The sequence below is a fragment of the Taeniopygia guttata genome, chromosome Z (genome assembly GCF_048771995.1).
Source record: "Taeniopygia guttata chromosome Z, bTaeGut7.mat, whole genome shotgun sequence".
Taxonomy (NCBI): domain Eukaryota; kingdom Metazoa; phylum Chordata; class Aves; order Passeriformes; family Estrildidae; genus Taeniopygia; species Taeniopygia guttata.
In genome coordinates this window covers 17,037,050-17,060,876 of record NC_133063.1, presented here as the reverse complement: position 1 = coordinate 17,060,876, position 23,827 = coordinate 17,037,050, and the positions used below count along the sequence as shown (strand labels likewise).

The 23,827-nt window shown below is 36.4% G+C and overlaps 1 protein-coding gene across 1 annotated transcript; it reads right to left on the bottom strand.

The window, feature by feature from the left end:
* Positions 1 to 645: 645 nt before the first annotated feature.
* On the bottom strand, positions 646 to 16,702 carry ANXA1 (annexin A1). The gene is made up of 13 exons (XM_002191271.7): positions 16,562 to 16,702; positions 13,049 to 13,128; positions 10,783 to 10,876; positions 10,085 to 10,179; positions 9,274 to 9,387; positions 8,598 to 8,688; positions 7,585 to 7,664; positions 6,622 to 6,678; positions 5,171 to 5,264; positions 4,532 to 4,627; positions 3,403 to 3,461; positions 2,407 to 2,529; positions 646 to 1,029 (listed from the first exon to the last, which is right to left on the bottom strand). Exons 2-13 carry the CDS (start codon positions 13,112 to 13,114, stop codon positions 970 to 972), a joined length of 1,029 nt encoding a protein of 342 aa, XP_002191307.2. The 5' UTR covers positions 13,115 to 13,128; positions 16,562 to 16,702; the 3' UTR covers positions 646 to 969.
* Positions 16,703 to 23,827: the final 7,125 nt, after the last annotated feature.

Genomic DNA, 23,827 nt, shown 5'->3' with positions numbered 1-23,827 from the left:
TTCTTTCCATGTTTAAGAAAGTAGTTCCCTAACTGCACAGAAACTTGCGCCTCTTAGACAAAAGTGAATGCCTAGGGGGATTGAGATGGCCTGAAGTAAAACTGTGACTTCTTGATACTCTACAAACCAATCCTTACTCTTCAAAACAATCAGATTTGCATTTTAGAAGTAGACAAAGACAGAATACAATCAAAATGCAACTGCCTCCAAGATGCATACATACAATACTTTAAAAAATAGTGAAATGCCTTAAAATTAGATGTGCTTCAAATGCTGCAATGCACAGTAAACATTTCCTGTGTTGCATGGTCTGGCAAAGCCCCTGTAATGAGATAACAATTGTTTTCATACTACTAGCATGTTTAACTTTATCCTCTCCTTTAGTCTAAATAAAAATTATAAGTGCTCCCTCATTCCCATTTTGAAGTTGAATAGTTAGGCTCCGCTTTCAGAAAGGACATGATTCTGTTGAAACCCTGTTGCATGCAGCCAAAAAGAAATCTTATGCAGGTCAGAGATACACTTGATGTTACTACATTGCTTTTTTGATTAAGCTGTTTACTGATTTTCCCCTTAACACACACAGCACTCACACAACATGAAATTAAATGCAAAATAGTAACAAAGGATATACAAAGTTACACATTTCTGAATTTTATTTTAAAAGTTTATTTGCTTAGCATAGATAAAACTTTATGAAAAATGTTAGTAATTAATCACGTGAATAGAAACTTGGAGGGGGAGGGCATTCTTTCACTTAGCATAAGTAATGGCAACCAGAAATAATGACGCTGTTCAGAGCAAGGATATTGAAGAAAAACATTTTTGGTTACAGGTTTTCAACACAATATGCATGCACTAAGTGCCATTCCACAGAAACCTCTGCATGTAAAGCCTGTGTTTTACACAGATGTGCAAATATAAAGATTTTCTGCAAGTGGGCTTCAGTGCATTTCAGGAACATGAAATTTAGTTGTCACTTCCACATAAAGCCACCAGGATGGTTTCATAATCCCCTTTGAGTTCATCCTGTAAATTTAAGCATGAAAACCCCACAATTGTTAGAATGGTCTCAAGTAAAATAAATTTCAATTAACATTCAATATACATTGATCAAATATCAGTGCTCCATCTATATAAATTAACCATTTGATAAAACACAAGTTAGCCATAGACTGAGCCGGAACCAAGCACTGTCACTGAAGTTATTTGTATGATCTAGAAATAAACACATGCATTTCCAGAGTGGAGCATAGGCAGACAAGGCTAGTAAAAATGTTAGGAGGTTTAGTGGTGTAAGTGAAGAAGAGAAGAACAGAAGAGTTTTATTCACCCAGGAGCTTAAGCTTTTACTCTAAATAAAGGGAAACTTTCTTTCTTGATCAGTGGTGTCTAAAGCTCATTAATATTAAAACACTGTGTATACACATTGTGTCTAGGAGCATCTCAAACAAAGGCTAACAGTAATGATACTCTGCTCATCATGGGATTGCTTATTCAGCTTGGTAAAAATGGGTAATATGCATTATGTATGCAGTGCAATTATTACATGCATATCTTGTTTTCAGAGGTATATGAATTGTTCAGTGTAGCCAAGCTATGCCTCAACACTTTTGGATGCAATCACCACTTTGGAACACGATGAGGTGGTGTAATTACATACCAAATTACAGGTAACACACATGCTTAAGGGAAGATTAAATGTGACCTTTGGCACCGAACTCAAAAATTAGCAGACATCAGTAAAAATCCAAAAGGCACTATCATACATGTATGTTTCTACTCCAATCAAGACATCTATTTTTTTTTTTTTTGGCAATGCCTACTACTCTCCACAAAGATGCTTTGCCAGTTTAGCTTTATTCAAGTCCCTCACTACTTGAATTTTCTCAAAAGTACATTGGGTAGTCAGTCCCTTTTAATAAAATATTTTTGTTAGTTTAACTCATTTACTTAGGTCATAAGGAAAAGGGGCCAAATACATGTTAATAAAATTAAAAATTCATTTGCTGGAGTACCCTGAATGTAAAAAGCCAATATCCAGTTGGGTCAAATACCTCCCCCAGAGCTCACAGTAGTCATCTCCACTCTCCTGTCAAGGTACTGCTTAAGTACAAGAATTTGGGGATATTGTACTCTCCTTTCAGCTCTTGGATTGTACTGTAAGGTGATATCCTGAGACATGTATCACTAGTACTTCTATAGCTCTTCCAACAACAACACTGACCTACGAAAAGAATTCGCTGTCCCAGCCTGTGGGCCATTGGATACATAAGGGATTCATCTGCAATGAGCTATGCAGGATGAACTGGTAACTGAGAAGCAGAGAAGTTAACAGATCTTTACCAGACTGCAAAAATCATCTGGTTGCTTTGTGTTTCATGTGTCACGTGGGAGAAAACCTACCATAATGGCTTGGCGGAGAGAGATGCCATACAGACTCTTGTAATAGCCTTTGATCTCATTCAGATCCACTTCGTGGCGTGAAACCATGATTCTGATGAGGTCTTTGTGCCGGGTCCCAGCACCCTGTTAAGAGAAACAAAGAAATGGGGAGAAAAAATAGAGAAAAGAATTATGCTACTTTTGTCACTGAAATTCCTTTGATTAAGTTCCGTATGTTAATCCATCAGACTTCTGTATAGATGAGCATACCCCTTTCCATTTCCGAGTATCTCTTGTAACAGGGAGGTCTCATATCTGCCCTATGAGCACAAAACACTTCTGACAGGCTACCTCCACCCTGTTGTTTTTAAGGTTTTTTAGTATTTTTAAATATTTCTTTTAGCTGCTTCCTAAAAACAGACATGTTCTTCACTATGCTTGCTCAACATTAGGGACAGCCTAGACTTTACTGCCTTTTTAAATTACTCTTTTAGTAGCACAGTTATCTGTATTTCCATAATATTTTACTCAGTTTTTCCCAGACTGCTTCTAACCAAGTCACAGGAGTTATGACAATAGCTACATACTAGACAGTTTCATGATTTCCAGCTGCCTCACTAACTTGGGTTCCAAACCTGCCAGAAGGATCATGGATATCTCATTATAGATTAGCCTTCCACAAGGTTCCTGCTGACATCTGTAGTTGCTCTCCTTTTCCCTTTTTACTATAATTGCTGTTTCATAAGGGTTCTAGTCTGCTTCCTGTCCCTGTAACATTAAAAGATATGTGTGGATGGACAGATGCCTTCCTGAGCACACTACAGCAAATACACAACTCCTCCAACAGAAAGTCTCAGGTTTCAAAGGAAGTAATAAAAGGAGTGAGACAAAAACTCTGAATTTCCCTCTGTAGTTTTTTCTATCACACAAAGGGCCTAGAGACCTCTAGCTAACTTTTTATTTTTCTGCTTATAAAGCACATCATGTTTACAAAGAGGAGATCTTTATTTAGATTACCTTCATTGCCAAATGGAGCTTTTCTGCAAAGAATGCTGGCTTGCTTGTGGCACATTTTACTGTAATGAAGGAGTGAGACAAGGTCACTTCTGCTATACATGTAATGAAAGTATAATAAAACACTTTCAAAACCCTTTTATTTTTCCTACCCACATACCCAATTTATGTACTTTTTTGTTACCTTTCTTCATAATGTACGAGGACAGGAAGAGCCTTTCCTCTGTTTATTCAGAAAGCAATTCAATAAGGGGAGAACAATTACCATAAAAATAACACATTTCTCCCTAGTTTACCAGGAGATTATAAAATTTGTATTTATATATTTATAATTATTTATAACAAATATTTATATTTAATTATAAAATTAATGAAAGTGTTGCAGTTCCCAAGAAGAAACATGTGAGAACATTTATGCCTTCTATAGCAGAGCTGGAGGTTACAAAATCTGATATTTTGTAAACCAAGTTACAGGTAAATTTCAATATTAAGAGCGATCTGATGAAAATCATTCTTTTATCCAAAGTATGATATTATATGTTTTCATATGATATGAAAGTGAAAGCTAAGAACAAGATGGGTGCCTGGATTCCAAATTACACCCCTGATTGATTGGTAAGAGGGAGTCCCTTCCTTACCTTATTGTTCATGAACAACAGTCACTAAGCTCATATGAACATTTTCTTGAACAAAATCACTGAAAGAATTTATGTTTTTAATAATCAATATTATAAGTATTCTTGCAACATGAAACTTAGAGAAGAGTGGCTTTGGTTGAAGACAGGTTTAAAACTATTGGATTTTTGATACAAACTATACCTGTTCTGACAGATTTTTTCAGCATATTTGTTTCTTGTAAAGGTTTTCCTATGTTGGCAACTCATCTGTTCTCCTTAATAGACCTTTCCAAATATTAGGAGAGGTATTGCTACTCATTCATTAACTTCAATTGATTTTAGGCATGTAAATTAAATCATCATGATTAGATTAGACATTCCAAGGTATTATTTAGCAAGCTTCTCTATTAAGTAGGGTAAGTACAGAAAGTTTCTGATCAGAGGAATTATGGCAGAAACAAAAGGTTAAGTTTAGTCAGAACATACAGTAGGTTTCAATCTGCAGAATCACTTACCAAGGGCAGTGAGGCAATTCTCAATATCCCCTTTCAGCTCCAAATCCAGTACCTTGTTCATGTCATGCTTGCTGTATTTGGTGTACTGCTGAAAGACTAAATAATGGGAAAAAAAGAGTATTCTCCCTGCACTGTCTCTGCCCTACTCTGTCCTCACTACTAGAAGACAGTTTGTGGGTCATTTTTCTCATTTTCTTCAGACAGCACAGTGCAAAGAGCAGTGTTACTGCGCATCAGTTACTGCTGAAAAGAGTCAGAGTCAGCATACAGAATGGGACTTTGGCAGGATGGAAAGGTTCTTTTCCATTGGTTGGAGTAGAGGTGGTCAACTGACTACCCCAGAGCCTGTGACATTGTGTGATAGCCCCCTGTCTAGGTAAAACTGGCTAAGAAGCAAGACCACTTTGGGGAGCTCTCATTGCTTGGCATTGTGATCATAACCCAGCTGGTATTTCAGATTTTTTCTTAGCCTAAATGATATTGCTCATCTCTGCTACTGAAAAAAACAGCTAGTCTGCTTTATCAACAGGCATACTTCCAATGAGAGTAATGTCCTGATAATCTGTATCTTCTCTGAATTCATGACCAGGCGATGTTCAAAAATCATCCCAGAAAAGCATGAAGCTTTGTTCAACTTACCCCTTCGAAGATGCGGGTAGCTTCTTTTAGTAAGAACAGTTATAAACACACCAGTATCCGTTCCTTTCCTTTTCTCTCCTGCTTCATATAAGGCCTGTCATAAAAAAAAAGGTCACAAGGTCAATATGGAAATAGTAAAACTCAAACAAGAATACTGTATTTTGAATATATTTGAATATATTTGAATAACAAGCCATTGCTTGTTAGTAATGAACCCTATTCCTTGATAAAATCCAGATCAAAACTCTACCCTAGCTAACTCGACACCTACTTTCAATATGACATTTTACAATCATCGTCCAGCTTTCCTGAGTGTACAGAATTGTTGAATGAAGTTATTTTTCATTTGTCATGATAGCAGTCTGCATGAAAGCCTCAGGACCAGTAGGATTGCTTAAAACTGCCGAAGTTCAGGAAGTTCAGGACTAGTAGGATTTCGTAAGACTGACTAAATTATTTCTGCAACTAACTGCAATATGCAGGAGAAACCTATGTACTAAATATTTCCTCATCTTTCCAGGAGTGAGCTTTTACTTCCAGGAATAAACACCAAATCAGTCTCCTCCATTTTCCTTACCTTCTCAAACCTCTCTAAGAGTAATAATAAAAGACCTTCCCAAAGCATGAAGATTTAACACTCTGCTTCAAGATAAACAACAATCAATTTCTGAACTTAGAAAAAGTATTAATTTATTTTCATATCTACAGCTGATGACAGAACTAAACTCTTCATGTTACAGGAATTAAAGCAGTATTTCTCAATGGCCTTTTCTTGGCTTGGTTTTTTTAAAAAAATCAATTTAAAGTCATCTAAACTTAAATTGTAACTGTGATGTAACATTTTGTTTGTGAAAACTCAGCAACGATTGCTGAGTTTTGTCAAGAATTTAGCAAAGATAGTCCCACTAATTTTGGAAGAAATAAGAAAAAGGTCAGATGTTTATGCTATAATTATTGAGAAAATTACTCTGAGGTTTACCAATTATCTTGAAAGGTTTGTCACTAAAAAGCAATACCAATATCTAACATGCTGTAGAGTTCACAATGGTCAGTGTATGGTAGCTGATTCTCCATATAGATGAGCACACCATTGCTCCTTAATTGTTTTATAAACAATTGTTTTATAAACAGAAGCAAGACTGGGTCAGATTCCTCCACTTGTTGACTTGTACTTCAAATGGTATTCATGCTTTTCATGAACTAGACGAGGTCCTGCAGAAATGTTTCTGAAGCTAGATATTAGCAAGAAGATCTAATTTCCTTTATACAATTAACTAACATGAATTTTGTACAATACTATCTCCTCAGAACTAATTGCTGTATGACACTGAAATCTCTGTTATGTCTGCAATGCACAGGATTCAGACAGCCAGAGGAATCTCAAGTAGAAGAAATTCTGCAAATTCAACAATCTCAGAAGAAGTTCTGCAAAGTGCGAAGTATGATCTTACCCTGGCATCATTGTCAGCAAGTTCATCATTCACATGAGGATTTTCACATCGATCAGCCTACATAAAGAAATAAATAAAATTTCACTGGTACTCACAATCATTCAGTTCTCTAAAGCTCAACATTTGAGAGTTCTGCAGCACCACTCTCATATGTAAGCAAATACAAAACTTGAAATAGGTGCAGTTATGTGAATCATCCTGTGAATAAAACCATTGTATTTGTAATCAGAGAACATACTTCTACAGCCATCAGTGACTTATTTCTTAACTCCTACCTAAAAATACACAGGAAGTATTTGTTTCTTGACAGGAAAGAAACAGGCTTCAGACCTGCGACCTGCTCCCTGATGATCATGCAATAGGCTCCTTTCAGATTTGAAATTTAAAACTGGAAGTCTAAACCATGCACATAGATGCATAAAAAAAATCATCTCCTATGCAAGTACAAGGTTCATATACATATACTCAAAAATCAAATATTTATTAATTTTAAAAGGGTATTTTAATTGGGAAGGTCCAGTGTTTGAACTCATTTAGTTTTGAATGTAAATTTACAAAACACCTTGTCCCATTATTTAACTACTAGAAACATTTATTAACAGGAAAGAAAAAAGTTTATTCCTCTAATTTTAAACATTTATTCTTTTTCTAGTTAATTGACATGACATTATGCCTGTTATTTTTCTAGTGCTTAAAGATAGCACAAAAAATGTCTTAAAAGCGTAACTGATTAAAAAGGAGTATTGTTTTAAAATGAAGTTTTTAAAAGGTGTTTGAGCTAAGATCTCGTATTTTGTTTAAGAACTGTTTCTAACGGTCTAGGATATGAAAGTTTAAAAAAGCAATGCAAGGAAATAAATATTGCATAAATCTTCATTTACTGCATGTCTCTCTAAAATAGTCTTGAGAACACTGATTTTTGATTATAGATACTGTCACTCAAAATGCTTAAGCATAGCATACCTTGGCCAGAGCAACCAAAGCCTTTTGAAAGTCTCCAGATGTGTCAGAGATGATGTCTTGTGTCAGATCTCTCTTCAGCACTACAATCAAATAGTTTGAAGTTATCAACTAAATTGACTACATAATCTTTAAAGGTCCCATCAAACCACTCCATGGTATTTTACAATATTTTCTTAAAAATGCCCATTGGAAATGCGGGTTTCTTACTTTCATTTGGCTTCAAAAAAAGTAGTTTATTTGTAACATACTCTTTAAATCCTAAAATTTGCTGTGAAATTGGAGGTAAAACCTAAAGTGTGCTGAAAAATGTCCTCCTCTATGGTCTTGTAGGTAACATTGTCTCAGGTTTCAGCTTGTAAAATACATAAACCTTTTTCTGAGCCTTTTTCATTCTTACTTCTGGCTGTTCTTATAAGTATCGAACTCAAACCCAAAACTCTCTCAAAAAATCAAGCTTTTAATATAGGCATCTATGAAGAAATGTCTTGGTAAAAGTTACCTCATCATCTCAGAAAACAGGATTTAATTAGACAATACAGTAAACTCTGCATGTAAGAGGGATACCACATTATATTGTAGCAATTTCTTCAAGTATTTTTCCCCTACAGTTCACTGGTTATTCCTACTGCTAACACATCTGTGCTGCTTACTAAGTAGGATTTCTTTTTTTCCCAGCCTATGCTTTTATCTTAAAATGTCAGCCAAGTTTTAGTTACAGGAGAAGAAAAGCAGCTTGTCTTTGCATGCATCCAAGAAAACACCTGAATGTGTGACTCATTCATGAGACACCCAAAATCCCAGCAGTGGTGATGTATCTCTTCCTTCACTATTGGGATCTACATAGGATCTCCCTCCACAGCAACCCTGTGAATTTTTTCTGAAGCTTCATTTGTCTCCTATTTTGTTCTCAGCTCCTCATGGTGAGGCTGTGACTCTGATGTGTCTGCCATAAGGTTATACAGTGGTATAACTTTTTTCTTGCTTCTTAATACTTCTTTCTTGCTCTAAATTACCTTCCTTGTAGTATCTGTTGGCTTCTCTGATTTCTTGGTTGGTTCTTGAGGCCAAAATCTCAATTAAGGTATCTTCATCAGTACCAAGCCCCTGATAAAAGCAACTGAAGTTTTAGAGATGTTCCTCAATAGAACAAACATAAAATTCATAATAGAAATAAGATTAAAATCACTGGCTTGGTTTTGAAGGCACCACACGCAATGAGAAATAAAAATTTAAAATATTGTTCTTCCACATTATGCAATTTCAGCTCTTTTGGAATTAAATTTTTACCACATTCAATATACTGGTGCCAAGAAGAAGTGCTAAAAGGATCAAACACTGTACATAGAAAAAAGGAAAGGATGTATTTTTTCTTCATACATTTTACATTCTTATTTTCTTTCTCCTATGTAAACATTCATAGCATGCAAATGCTACGGCTCCCATTAGCAAGCAGTTTTCAGAGGCCAGGGGAGTTCATTCTCACAAAAGAATCTCCCCTAACTCTGAAATTCAGCAGGGATTATTGGGTCTTGCTCTCATAAACTGAGTTACCAATACAAATTTATTTAACAAAATGAAGTTAAAAGAAAAATAATACACCAGTCTTGAAATCTATGTCCAGTTTATTTACAGGCTTTGATGAACAAAGATGTTTTCTAGGAAAGTTTTTCTCTGAAAATTTTGCCTTACCTTCATAGAGGCTCTTAATTCTTCAGCATCAAATTGAGCTGGAGTTTTGAGCAAAGCGACAACAACATCTTCTAGATGGCCTTTCAGAGCTTTTTTCAAAGCCTCTTCTAGACTCTGTTTCAGGAAGAATAAGAAATACACTAAGTTAATGAATGGTAGAAGTGTAGCCAATGTTCAGCTGCAGTCTAAAAATTATTCTGACCTCTGATCAATCTAAGTCTATATCATTCCTATATCTAATAGAAAGAATTATGAAACCGTACTTCAAGGTTCAATTTTTTCACATTTGACACTTTAATTAAAGTGTCAGGCAGGGTTTTTCAGTAAGTATTCTCAAGTGCTTTCACACATTTTCAGCTATATTTAAATATTTACAGCATCAGAAGAAGACTCAAAATAGGCTGCTCATTCTTCAAGAGAAGATAATGTCATATTACTCTTATAATTATGACTGAGTTGCTTATTTGTGTAACATTTGAACTTATTGTTTATTGCAACTTTGAAGTGAACATTTGTAATATCACCCTAAACAAAAAGACAAGTTCTGAAGGTAAAGAGACTATATTCTAATTTGACCTAAATTTAAGAGGGGTGAAAAAAAATTAAAAATCTGGTTTATTCTGCTGCCTATCTAAAAAAATCACTTGAAGCCCCTCTTTATAGCAGTGTTGGTAGACTTGGGGAAGAGTGTTGTGGTCCTACAACTCTCCTATCCTACTCAGTATTCTATCTTTACTCATATATATCATTTGAGCCTGGAGAAACTTGGATACTCTGAGTGAAAATTAAGCTTGGTTTGAATATACTTTACCTTTCCTTTAGTCTGCTGATAGGCAGCTTTGATCTGCTGTCGTTGAGCATTTGTTCTCTTAGTCAAGATGTCAATGATGGTGGCTTCATCCACACCTGTGAATAAACAAACAAAATTCCAATATATTCAAAAGATATACACTGGAAATTGAAAAAAATTTAATTGAAAAAAACCCAAATAAACAGAAACCCACACTAAAAAACAAATTAGATGGCACTCTCCTTTAATCTCAGTAAGTCAAACTGGAAAACCTTCAGAAGTACAGACAAAGCACCAAATGTGATTTTCATTAAAAGAGAGATATGCAACAGAAGCATACAAAAGATTATCACCATAATCACTGCCTCTTGCAGGAATTCTGTGGAAATCAAGCCAAAAAGTATTAGTATGGTATGTTGTAATATTAGTATGGTATGTTGTAATATTATTTCTTTCCTTAAATTTTTTCAACTATTCCTTCAACATATTCCAGAACTTTAATATAGCATTAAGGTCTGAAAGCATAATAGAACATCATGCTTTCCAAGAGTTGAGATTCTTCACCAAGTGGCATAATTTAATGCATTGCCAAACTTTTAAAAGTAGAGGCACCTCTCCTGCTTGCCACTGCCTCTTGCAGTGTATTTTATTCAGTGCTATTCTCAAAATTTTCAAAAGAAGAGTCCTAATGTATTAAGTTAAATATTTACTCCTCTTACCTTTTACAGTAATAGCTCTGTCCAAAGCAGCAACATCAGCTGATGGATCAAAATTCGGGTATGACTGTACTCCATGGATACCTTTTGCGCTCTTCTGCAGAGGAAAAATAAAAAATAAAATTTGCTCATACTGAAGAATATTTTTGTACAGATGCAGTTTTGAATGCCCAAATAAACCGTGTATTTGCCTCTTATTATCAAAAACATACAGTTTTGTAGCTACAGGAAATTGAACAGGTTCAATAATGGTTATGCCTTGCTCTCATATTAAACAAAAAAGTACTTCATAAACTGGTTTAGGTTCTTGAACGCCTATTTTTTAGTGTAAGTTGGGTTGCACAGGAAAATAATTAACTGTCATAATTAGGAAATTATGCTCAAATTTTAAAGGCTCTAAACCCACAATTAAAGTCTACAGGCACTTCCAGTAAAGTGCTAGTTTCTTTGCTCATCTTATGCAAACTGACTGTGTTACCACATTATGGGTGTCCTCAGCTAATTCATATCTAAGCTTTCAAACTTTTCTTGCATTCAAGACCTTGGGGAAGTGTTCATGCCTAACTCTGAAAGGAAGTAGAGACCTCTTGCCCAGCTTCTTTGAAACTTTAAACATAAGCCACAGTCTTTGCAAAGCATTATCCACTAGCTGATTTTGGTCAATCTGCTCCTAGATGGGCACTCCCTAGTCAATGTCTGGAGATCTCTGGGAACTGTACAACAGATCATCTGGCTTGTCCTGTCAGCAACATGACACATCCTGTTACGGGTAGGACTAACAGCATTAAATAACTCATACAGCACTCAACTCAACAGCACTAAATAACTGATTCTAGTCTACTACTCTTACAGAAATATAAAGTGCTCCAAGACTCTTGAATGAAAGATTTGTACAAAATTCCCATTGTTGTGATATATGGTGAGATTTCGTATTAGAAGACACCACTAGTTTAGCTAGATGACTCAGAATCCCCTGTAGTCTTTCTGTTTTTTCAAAAACTAGTATTTCAAATTTTTAATCCTTTGCCTTTTAAAACAAAATATCCCAAAAGAAAGGGCAACATTTTACAAATACATATTTTACATACAACAGTTTGTATTGAATTTTGTACACTTCTAGCATCTGATAAATTAATGTTCATCTCCCTACATAATTGTCTCACTAGGAGTTGTAAGAGAGCAGACAGACTGCATACTTAATTATTTAGCACAGAGATATTTAAATCTCATACTTAAATCTTGGCATTTTAAGTCTCCAGCATACTTTTCAAGAGATCTTGTGTGCTAAGTCAACAAAGGAGTGGGACTGTCTCATTGCCTGTTTCTCAATCTTGCAAGCTAACCTTTGTATGCTGGTTTCCATGTCAAACTTACCTATCAGCAATACAAAAGCCTCTATAACCACCATAGCTAAGAATGTCTCAGGACTCTGGGAGCGGAATGGGAATAGGATGGGTGGAGTAAAGTTTGTGCACAAAATGTTGTGGAGTCAAAATTACAAAATCTACAAGGGCCTAGAGCAGAAAACTTTTGTTTACTGAAATTTCGCCTACATCATTTTCTTTTCAAATTACAAGTTTTTTTGGGAACTTGTGTGATTTCACAGCGTACTGCTTTACCTTTGCTTTCATTTCAGTATCTTCACCTCATTATCACAAAGATTCTCTGTATCATCCTAGCACAGTAACTCTTGACTCCTCACAACTGTATCCCTCCCTTTTAATGTATAACTGTACTCATAATCTGAGGTTTTTTATTACCTGCTACAGCTTGCTCCACCATCAGCATAACATATGAAATGAAAGGTATATAGTGACTTTACTTCCTCCTTTACATTCCTGGGTTCCAACTCATGGCTTCCTACACTTCACACAAAGAGTCCCTGTTTTTTTCACATATATTACCTGGACATGTCCAGACACACACACACAGCTCAGGATCAGATCACCACATTAAAGAAGCCGATCTGAGTGAGTCAGTAACTGGCCATTGGGAATTACAGTTTAATCACATTAACTAGTTCTGCCGAGGAATTGATAACTACACTGATAGGTGCAAATAGGAGCAATTTTTCATGTTGCAGCAAACTTCCTAGTTATATGGTTACATTAGATTATACACTGCAATAAAATTAGGTTCCAGTTCTAATCTGCTAGTTTTGCCACTGTTCTCCCTCCATTTGCATGTATTAAAGATGTTTAGATGTCTTTAAACCACTTTAAACCACAAGAAAATAAGCATGGCGCACTCAAAAGTTGATGATACTTACAATACATTCCATTTCCTGGTTTTCAATGAACCATGCCTGCTTCAGAAATTCTGATACCATAGCCATGTTGACACGAGTTTCTGGGAAGAGATGCATCAAGTTACAAACACTTTTCCATCATTTTGAACAGCAGTGCAACTTAAGATTTTCTACCTTCAAAATCACTTCTCCAGCACGATGACATGTTGTGGTTAATGTCCCACATGGTAACTGGCCGGTATTGGAGGCAGGCAACTTTGATGTTTTATGAGTGATGTGATGCTTCACAGTTGCTTACTCACCCCTACACTCTTAGCTACTTTCAGAAGTTTTAGGTAAGAACAGCAGTAGTACTACGTATGTGCTTATAGCAATACTTTAGCATTTACTTACAAAGGGAAGTTACTAGAAACCAATTAGTTAATCTATCATCTATGCCCATTTAGTTTGATCATTTTGAAATTTCCTTGTAAACAAGGGTTCTTGTCTCATCATTTACTGACAGTGGAGATCTTGTGTACTATGTTAGGAAAAAAGAAATTCCCTTGTTAATATACTTTAGTGTAATTTCTTTGACTAGACATTTTTTAAGGAAGATGATTAAATCTGGATAGTTTTGTATACATTGCTTTTTCTTGCATATTTTCTACAATTTCTGCATAATAATAATAAAACATTACCAATTTAAGAAGAGGAAATAAAAACAAGTTTTGCTCTTTAACACTAAGAAAGAAAGTCCATGCAGCTTCCCCAAAAGTCATTATGCAGAAAAGGAAAAAATGAGAAGTGATGTAACATTAAGTACTCAAAAATAATTAACATGTTGCTTCATAACAACTTCTGTTGTTGGTGTGGGGAATATTCTGTTTGTTAACTGAAATAGTGAGGAAACAGAAAGAAGAAATAAATAGTTTATCAAATAAAGTTATTCAAACTAGATTTTTTTTTAAACACTCCTCCTCAGCAAGGTCTAGGGAAGACTTGGTTTTAAAGCAAATGTGTAAGCAATAACTAGAGATACTGCTACTGAGTAAACAAGACTGATTTTGAAACTGGTGTTAAGAGACAAAATTCTGTTTGCAGTCTTGGAGTACAGATCATATACACAATTTTTAAAAATTATGTTAGTTATGCTGCTAACACATCCCCTCTGTCCTATAGGAAGGGTAGAGCTCAGCCTTTTGACTTTGAAGTTGAGGACCAAGGAGTGTAGCTGCAGCCCAGCTCTTTCTTTCCCTCACAGCTAAACTGTAAAGCTTCCTTCTGCACTCAGCAGTCAAAAAAGTGACAAATAAATACCTCACACAGCCTGCCAGCAGCTCTCTCCAAGGTAAGAGCTAGCCATATTCCCTCTTCCCCAAAAGTCTCTTGCTTTTGTTTCCTTCCCTCAGGAAGGAATTTAGTGCTGCCAGGAAAGCTGAAACTGATTTAAAATCAGTATTAATATGTTATTTAGAGTAAGTCTCAACTGGGTAAATAATGGACAGAATATTCAGTCAGATTTAAAGATCAACTTTTATGACCTGCTATTTATTCAGGATCAGAAAAGCATGCTCACATCACAACCGCAACCTGCACTTTGCTCAGGCTGTCAGAGTGACTCCTGCGCCCTTCTTCTGACAGAAGTTAACAGTGGCAGATGAAGCAGTATGGCACCCAAAATTCTGCTGCATTTTGTAACAGCACACATGAAGGCCATATGCAGCGGGATGGAAACAGTTATAAGTCTCCATCCTGGGAACACTGAGTCAATCAGCGCTGGCACGTCCTGCTATGTCTGCTGACTAACTGATTCACAGAGCAGAGGACCACTCCAAACAAGATTCCATCTCCCAGCACCAGATCTGAGAGGACGAGTGTTTTGCCTGATAAAGTAATATTTTCCAGGGAGAGCTACCTTCAGGAAGCACATCCCTTTCTTCTACATATTGCTACACGCACCCATGACACCAAGATCGAAAGGTTTCCATGCTTTTGGGGCTGGCTGGAGCAGAAGGCTACTAGACTATACTAAACTGGTTTTATTAAGCCTCTAAAGCTTCATGTCTTTTCTGTCTTAAATGATACAGTAAGAAAAAAAGTCTGTGCCTTAAAAACTTTTTAAAGTTCTTTTTTTTTTTTCTTTTGAAATAAAGACACTGGCATGCAGATCCATCTATTTCCATCTCGTAAAGAAATAATGCCATTTTAATATAAGTCAAAGTAGTCAACAGCCCTTGGGGGGAGCTGAAGACCTTAGTCTACTTGAATTAGCTGTGTAAGGTAAGAAACCAACTTAATATAAAACTCTTCTGCTTTGGAAGAAACTACAGCCGATAAGAAAAAAGAAGGCTGGCATCTAGAAAGCCAGCCCCCTGATGGAGACAAGATCTTGCCAATACTTTGTCCTGCCACTCTAAAATGCAAAGAGATCTTGTTAACAATACCTAAATCCAGGAGGGATACATTCAATCCAAATATCACTTCAATATATTATGGAAAGGACTGAAGCAACTGATTCCCTGTTGGAATTATCAACATCACAACGGGACTGAAAAATCAGACATACATGCAGACTGAAAGCCCTAACTGTTGTTTTACAAAAATCACCTCAATATTGCTTTCTGTCTGGCTCTTAATCCCCTGAAGATGCACCCTTGAACAGGACCAATCAAAAATGTTTAAGATTTTGAGAAAATACTTTATTAAAAATATTTAAAGACACAACTAGATTTTTACTCTATAGTCTGTGTCAAATGACAGCATTTATCTATGCTTATTTAACCATATCATGAAGCATGTCAAATGCCTGGCTACTTTCAAAGGCTGAATACCAGGATCTTGATGTAAATTACAGTCATGTCAGTCAGAAAAATAGGCAGGAGATCTAATACAGTAATTTACTTTGCAGTAGAAAGTCTGCTGATTTTGGAAACATCAGAGAGAAAAACAGTCTCATCCTTGTGAAAGTCTGGAACAGGAAAGTAGCAAGAACCCCAGATGATACAACTTCTACATGGCTTTGCCAAGTTCTTAGTCAGAAAAGCAGGATTCTGTCTTATGTTTCTAAAACATTGGTTTGATTTTCTACAATTTGATTTCTGATTTGATTTCTAAGAGATTTGATTCTCATCACTTTCATGAACAATGATTGCTCTACAGTCATAGTGCAGCAAACTGTTGTTGAAGTAACAACAGCTGCTGCTATTTTTTAAGTTTACATACACAGCATAGTTATCTAGGAACTCCGGTTTTACTACAGATTTCTACAGCAGCCTACTAAAAAGGCAAAGATAAAGCATATGAAATGGTCTACTCCAAGTAAGTCTGCTTTTGAAGTTTTAACCATTTTTTATTTAATTGCATTAAATAAAAGCAGTAATTTCCCAAGCCCTCATGTAAAATGTTCCAGAATGTCTCCTGCCTGCACCCATCTTTTTCCCTGACAGTAAGTCCAACCCACAGAAAGTTTACACCAGGTCACTTGGCAAATTCAGCATACAATTCCTAACGTGCTAGGTCTACAGAGAACAATAATGAACTACAAAATCCTACCTTCCTCCTCACTAGCACCGCTTTACTGGCCTGCACAGTCAGGAGCAAAGGACCAGAGGGCTCTCAAAGCTTTTGTAGCCTGTGCAGGAAACTCCACCCAGCAACCAGTGTTTCCACAGCCCCAGTAATCATCTGCAGCAGCTATATCTGGGTGTCGCCCAAAGTCTAAAAACATTAGGGGAAAAAAAAAAGTCATTGCGAAACTATGTGCTGGCGAAAGTATGAGCAGCTTTCAGAAGGGAAAAGACAGCAAATGAGCAAGCCACAGTAGCAGTCCTGCCCTGATCACACCCTCAGTTTTAATAAATTGACATAAATATTTTGGTATCACACACTTATATATTAAGAAAACAAAATTTGGGTAATTCTCTTCACATTTTAAAGTTTGATATAATTTCAAAAGTGAATGTATTAAGATATATCTTTGATCATTGAAACTTCGGGAGAAGAAAGGGTGAAGAGTCAAGGCAGTATCCTCACTTCACTGAGATCCAGTGGCTATCAGCTCTGCAGCTTTTGAATGTGGGTCCACGGCAGAAATAACTCAGGAATAAAACATGTATTTCATGTAAATAACTTTTTTTTTTCTTGGAAACAAGCTCATAGAAAAAGCAGACTTAATACAAGGGCAATAATTGGCACCTACATAATTAGAAAGAAATTGAAACAATCAGATTAAACTCTGAAGTTCAAAGTGAGAGTGATTTGCACAAGATGAGGGCATATCTGCTAGAAGTGGTTTTCTGCAAGCACTTCCTTGCCAAGCCAGCACAGCACAACACCATCGCTAACATCTCAGATTGGCCTGCAGCATGGTGCCCAGTGAAGAAATACCTGTTGCTGAACCAGAAGTGTTTGCAATGGGCAAATGGAGCTCCCAGCAGACTTTCATCCTCCTCCTGCTGACTGACTGCAATGCACAGGTACCTCCAATATGGCTGATCTGCCCCACATGAACATACATGAAATGCAGTCTCTCCTTGAAACCCATGTCTAGCAATTAATTATATGAAGAGGAAGAGGAACAGACTGATGGTAATTATTAGATGGAATCCTCACAAATTTCTCAAATGCAAAATAACACACATGCATGTTCCTGCATAACTTACATCTTTCTCTGTACACCCAAATGTGTGCTGCTCAGAGTAATCTGCTCATCACATTCAAGGAGGTACCCATCCCAGAAGCCTGAGAGAGCCTGCAGGATTGCTAAGGATACAGCAGCCAGTCCACCCCAGCCCCAGGATCTGCCCTCAGCAATGGCCTCAGCTCTCATTCCCCACTTGAGCTACTGCCCTGCTGCCTTGCAGAGGGCTGGGACTGAAAGTGGGACCCAGCCTATGGGCTGATGGCCTGTCACATTCCCATCCCCAGAGAGGTGTCAAATGCCTGAAGCTGGGGCTGCCTACAGTGCCAACCCCAGGTCTTTTGCTGCTGGCTGGGGTGATGGGATAGGAGAGCTTCCAGGTCCTGCCTGCTGACCCCCATGGGAACACTTCTGCCCCCAGGGAGTCCCCAGCCCCCCTGACTCTCTGAGAGCAATTTTCTCCTATACTTTGCTAATTCCTTTCCCCCTGTACATTTATATTTGACAAAAGTATTTCAGATGTTTTCAGTAAACTGGATAATTGAAGCTGACAATGATACAGTGAGCAAGCTATCAGATGTATGTAGATTTGTTTATTTAATTATGATGTATGATGTACAGATTACTTGAGCCCACCCAAATTCCATTTCAGAATGACACTAGAAGTCTTATTTCAGTTGGCTCAGTTGTTGGCCAGAATCTCTATTTTTACTCTTTTTCTGGAGCTGTTTCCCCTGTCTATTAATGAGCATAGCTAAGGGTAGGAATCAGTGTACTAGAAGTGCATAGTAAGACACCCCTCCATGTTGACTCTTTTTTCTAATATAGTTTGTTCATAATCATATTACTACCCCATTTTTATCATAGTATATTTTACTTTTGGATTTTGGGCTTTTGAAAATCTAATTGTATTGTCTTTCAGGCCAATAGTTCCACCTTCAGAGTGATATCACAAGAAAGTACAACTTGTACTACTAGTCATTGAAGAAGCTGTTTGCATTAGCTTTTCCTCCTTAATGGGTGGACAGATGCTGGTTGACTCACTGTCTTCCTGGAGCTCAGCTGAGTCACCATCTGCACTAGAGTGCTTTATTGTACAAAATGCTGCCACTTAAAAAATGCAGTTTTGCATTTGGATGGAGCTCTTAACAATTGTTTATTGCTAAGTTTTTAACTCTTACTATGTCATTTGTTTCATAAAGCTATCACAGTTTGCATATTGTTTATTGTTGAGTTGTCATAATTTATTCAGAAGAGGCAAAACATGTAGCCACTGTTGTAGAGGTTCAAATGTCTCAAAAGTGACAAAAATAAGTATGTTTGTTCACAACACTCAATGCATGGAATGCAATTGAGAAAAACAGAAATGTTCAGTGAATATAGTAAAGAAAAATGGTCACTTGGTAAACTGCCAGATTTGGCCATGCCAAATATTTTTCTTAAGGCTAGTAATGACTCAGCTCAGTTGGGAAGATGGGATTTCCCTAAGCAATCCATCCTACACAAAATGATAGGAAAATGAGTCAGGAATTTTCATAGAGTTCGAGAGCAAGAGCAGCAGCCCTTACATCTGTTCCTGAGGCTGCTACCAACCTGCTGCAACTCTGTGTTTATTCCACCCTAGGTGCCTTAAAGAAGAGTTAAGGTTGCAGAAATTTAGGAAATGATGAGTCCACCACATTTTACAAATGACCTTCAGACTGCCTGTGAGATAAACTTTAAGAGAAAATTGATGCTCACGTTGTTATGAAATAGCATTAGCCTGAGGGACCTACTGACAGTACGGTCCAGCAATAAATCATAAAGAGCTCTGCCTGTTTCATGCCATGACAGCCATCCATTTTGCACCATCCGATAGCAATCCAGAGCCACTGGGAATCTGCCTCTCTGAGCTTTGGCACCTTTTGACTTCATTTATCTTAAGTAGCTTTTATAGACTTCCTAAAAAACTGAGGAGAAACACATTACTTGACTTCCTTAGGCACCCAGGACCTGCAACAGAGACATTAATATGGAAGATACAGATCTAAGAGTATGTATGACTTACAGCAGGCCTACTGAAGGCAGTAATGCTCCCAAGAAGACATTCCAGAGATCATGCAGTGTTTTTGCTACATATTTACCAATTCCTGTACAAATCCTATTTTAGGAAGTGTGTCTCAGTTACATTATTCAGAAAAATAGCTTTCTGCATATTGAGATACAGGGCTACCTCAGACCTTCATCTCTTCCTTTGACAAACACAAGAGATTAAATATCAAATTCAATGAGAACAGCTACACTATCTATTCATTTGCACCTGATCTGCATGGTTCTAGTGAGGTCCATCTAGAGTCCATTTAGGTTGTGATTATGTATATCCCTGTGATCCTATATTATGGGCTGGATGGATCCAAATCTAGATATGCAATTTCTTTTTTTAGTTTCATGCTTAAGCAAAAAAAATATTCATTAGACACAATAGGACATTCAAAACTGCATAATATCTCTTATGGATTATCTGTTAAATGTTTATTTCTATTGTATTTTCCATTCAAATAATGTTTCAGTTCTGAACCTCTTTGCAAGCTTGTAAATAGGGAAAAGATTGGGCAACATGCATTTGTTGATACTGATGCAAAACAAATCATAAATATTTTTGAGGCATTTTCTAACAAGTATTCATTTTATTTACACTGCACAAAATATTTAACACCTCTGGCTTTTAACATGGATTTGCATTTTGTTATTGCCTCATGAAATACTGAATTAGCAATAATTCTCAGGCAGTAGGAATTCCATGGTTTAATCAAACATACATCTGTTTCTATAATCAACTTTAATACTTACTGCTCTTTTAGTTGCAGTAAATACTTTTTTGCAGTTTCATAAATTTTTATAAGTAATGGGCTATTCTGAGTCTTATGGTTAAACATGGCTTGGCTATCCAGAACACACAAAATGTTAATGAGGAGCCCCCTAGACAGAGAAATAAAAAAAGCCTATCCTCTCATAGAAACAAGCAGAGTAACCACATGAGAAATCATGTCAAGGCAACATCATTTTGGAGAGTAGAAATCCTATTCAGTTCAAATTAACTCAAGTTCAGAGAAATGCTTCCAGAAGCTTTTCAATGTCTCAGATAGTCTTCTAGACAAAAACCCCTATAACTGTGTGCCAAAGTAATTTATATGAGGAAAATGTAGACCTTCTAGGAAGCCTCTAGGAAAAAAACATTGGAAGATTTTGTTACACGTATCTTCATGCAAATCACAGTAGAGCGAAACAGACCTGTTTGATGACAAAGTTCTGACAAAAATAGTAAATTACAGTGGAAGGTAAAACTCAGTGCACATTCAGGGGAAAGTGCTAAGGGAACAAGGAAAAGTGGGAATGCATAAACTTTTTAAAGTCCTATGCAGTGTACAATGCTAATCTGAGGGTGTAAATAATGACAGAAGAGTCATTCAGGTCCAGGGAACACAAGTGAATTTAAACAATTCTACTGTGCATAAAAGCTGTGGAAATGTCAGTGCCCTTAATGGAGAAAATGTCCAAACATCCTCCCCGAGAAAAAAACAAACCAAAACAAGAGAGTTGGTGGTATGTCACAACTGATCTTAGGAGGAAGGCAACTGGGCTGTCTCTTCTAGGGAAACCAAGCAGCAGGATGAGCAGTCCTCTGAATTAGAAGAGACAAAACCCTGCTGCACAATTAAGTTGTTGTAACTTCAAAGAAAGAAGAGACAATACTAATTAACAAAAAATTAATCATCAGATAAACCACCTGTGGTAGTGAAATATGCAGGTTAAATTTATCCATCTGGGATTCCCAGTTTATTTGGCATTCTACAATTGATTCCTTGAAGTAGCTTTACATCTGCTGCCATTTCTTGTGCCATTTTTTCTTTTAAAGTAAGTTAATATTATAAATATTTATAAAAACATTCTTAGCAAACTGTGCTCCATTGGTTGCTGTTGAAATACATACCAGTGAGTGGATCTATTGATAAAAAATGTCCAGGTTAAAACAATAAAACATATTTTATTCCCTGTCTACAATGAGGAGCAAGTGCCATGCTCTGAATCTTCCAAATCACTTCAGTCAAGGTCATATTTGTTCTGAGTGGCATCGCCCTGACTTGGGTCCCACTATGATGAAGAAACAAGAATTACATAATAAGTGCATAATAGTAAATCATGTTTTGCTTATTGTGTACATTGAAGGTGGGGTAAGAACAGTGATAAAAACCTGAGGAAACTATGCATTCCATTCACTCGTGTAACATCTTGTTCCCAGAACAGTGAGGGTGGTTTGTTGTTACAAGTTTTTGGAGACTGCTTGGCTATTACTATTTCACTCAGCAGCTTACCTGCCAAAATTAGGAGACAGAATTAATTCTCAATTAGTCAGTGATTGCAAAACTTGTTTGCTTCAATGGAACATTAGAATAGTTCAACCTCAGACAAAATAGAACTTTTCATATACCTTTCCCTCAAATCTACACAATACCAAAGTGTTGATAGTGAAAAATCTAAACTGCAGTATTCCATTTGAAAATGTATTTTTTCTAACCTCCATTTTATGCATTTTTTCCCCCTCGATTTAAATATAAGTTTATTGTTGACTTTCAGTAAAATATGATTTGTATCCAGGATATTTCCGACAGACACCTTCATTGTGATGTTGAACAGGAATTCTTTATTGTGTTTGCAGGTAAAACCCCAGAAAACTCCTGTTCTTTTGTTTCAGTTTTGCTCTAGACTGAATTGCCTCAAACTACTGGGGAAGAAATACCACTACGGCACAATGGTGCAAGTCACAGTTATTAAAGGGAAATTTTAAAGAGTTTAAGATTGCTTCTGTTTCAGAGAGAACAAGGTTCAAGGCATGTTTATATTTGTTGTAATTTGTCCCATTATAGAACTGCCTCAAGGTACATAACTTAGAGTTTGATTTGCATTTGATTTTCCTCAAAGGAGAAAGATACAGATGCAACATTTCAAATGTATTTTAAATGCAACATTTCAATTCCATACGAGTTCAAATTATTTATCCCTGGAGCTGCTATAAGTTTCGTAAGGTAATCAAAGTCATTGGGAATATACAAAGAGGAACATGAAACTCCTAGCCATAGAAATTTAATTTCACATAATTATTTGTCATGGACAACAAAATACAAGAGACAAGAGTGGAGTAGTGAGTTCCAGTGATTCTAATTTAAGAAAAAGCCATACAGTGTAACTGTAAAGATACAGGATTTTTGAAGGGTGTTTTAAGTAAAAAGGTAAGGTTTGTGAGCTAAAGATTTTTCTTAAAGTAAAATTAGCAAGAATACCAGCCAAAACAAACATACTGAAAGGAGTGATGTCGAGATATCTGTGGCACTACCAATCTATTTTAGTGTGTTTATTTAATAGTTAGCATACTACACGGCACTCAAAGATTAAACAAAGCAAGAAACATCACAGTGCAAATTAAAAATTTAAGTAGAAACCTAAAATACCCTATTTAAATACTAGAGGGATTCTGTTATTTTCTGTTTGCTTTGCCAGTTTCTTCATTTAGCAGAAGCTGTAGTGGTAATATATCTTACATAATTTATTACTCTAAAAATAATTTGGAAACATAATCTGTCGGATATATTTTTATTTTTTATAGGATTGTTGTGAATATTTAAAATCAAACACTCTCATTTGTTCAGGAGGTTTATTTTCCTATTATCTCTTTTTCTCCTTTTCCATTCTTTATTCTTTTTTCCCCCCTGTGGTAAGAGGAAAAAGAAAGGAAGGCAAAAACACCCTTTATAATCATAAAAAGAAAAATCACAAAATAGTTCATTAAAAAAAAAATACTCTCTCAAAAAAGCTTTTTGTAGAGGTCACATTGTTACATGTGTTCTTTACATCCCAGTGAAGCAATAAAATATTCAAATTAGCACAGCAGAGCAAATAGTCATAGATATTACATTAGCTGTGGACTGTTTCTACAAAGGTTCACAATGAAGCTGCTTCCTGTAAACTCACAGCGAAACTGCTTGTTGAGTTAGTGATACCAAAAGCCTTCCTTTTGTACTATAATATAAAGGCAAGTTCCTGGGTTTAGTCCTTTTGTGTCATAAGGGTGGGGTACACAACAATAGGAGTGAGGTAGAAATCCTGAGCCATTGGTCTCACCTGCCTAGGCTGGATCACGTCAG

Coding starts and splice junctions, on each gene's coding strand:
- ANXA1 (XM_002191271.7), bottom strand. CDS start 13,114: ATGGCTATGGTATCAGAATTTCTGAAGCAGGCATGGTTCATTGAAAAC. Junction 8,689..9,273: donor AATTAAGAGCCTCTATGAAG/GTAAGGCAAAAT, acceptor TGCTTTTATCAG/GGGCTTGGTACTGATGAAGA. Junction 5,265..6,621: donor TTGCTGACAATGATGCCAGG/GTAAGATCATAC, acceptor TTTTTATGACAG/GCCTTATATGAAGCAGGAGA.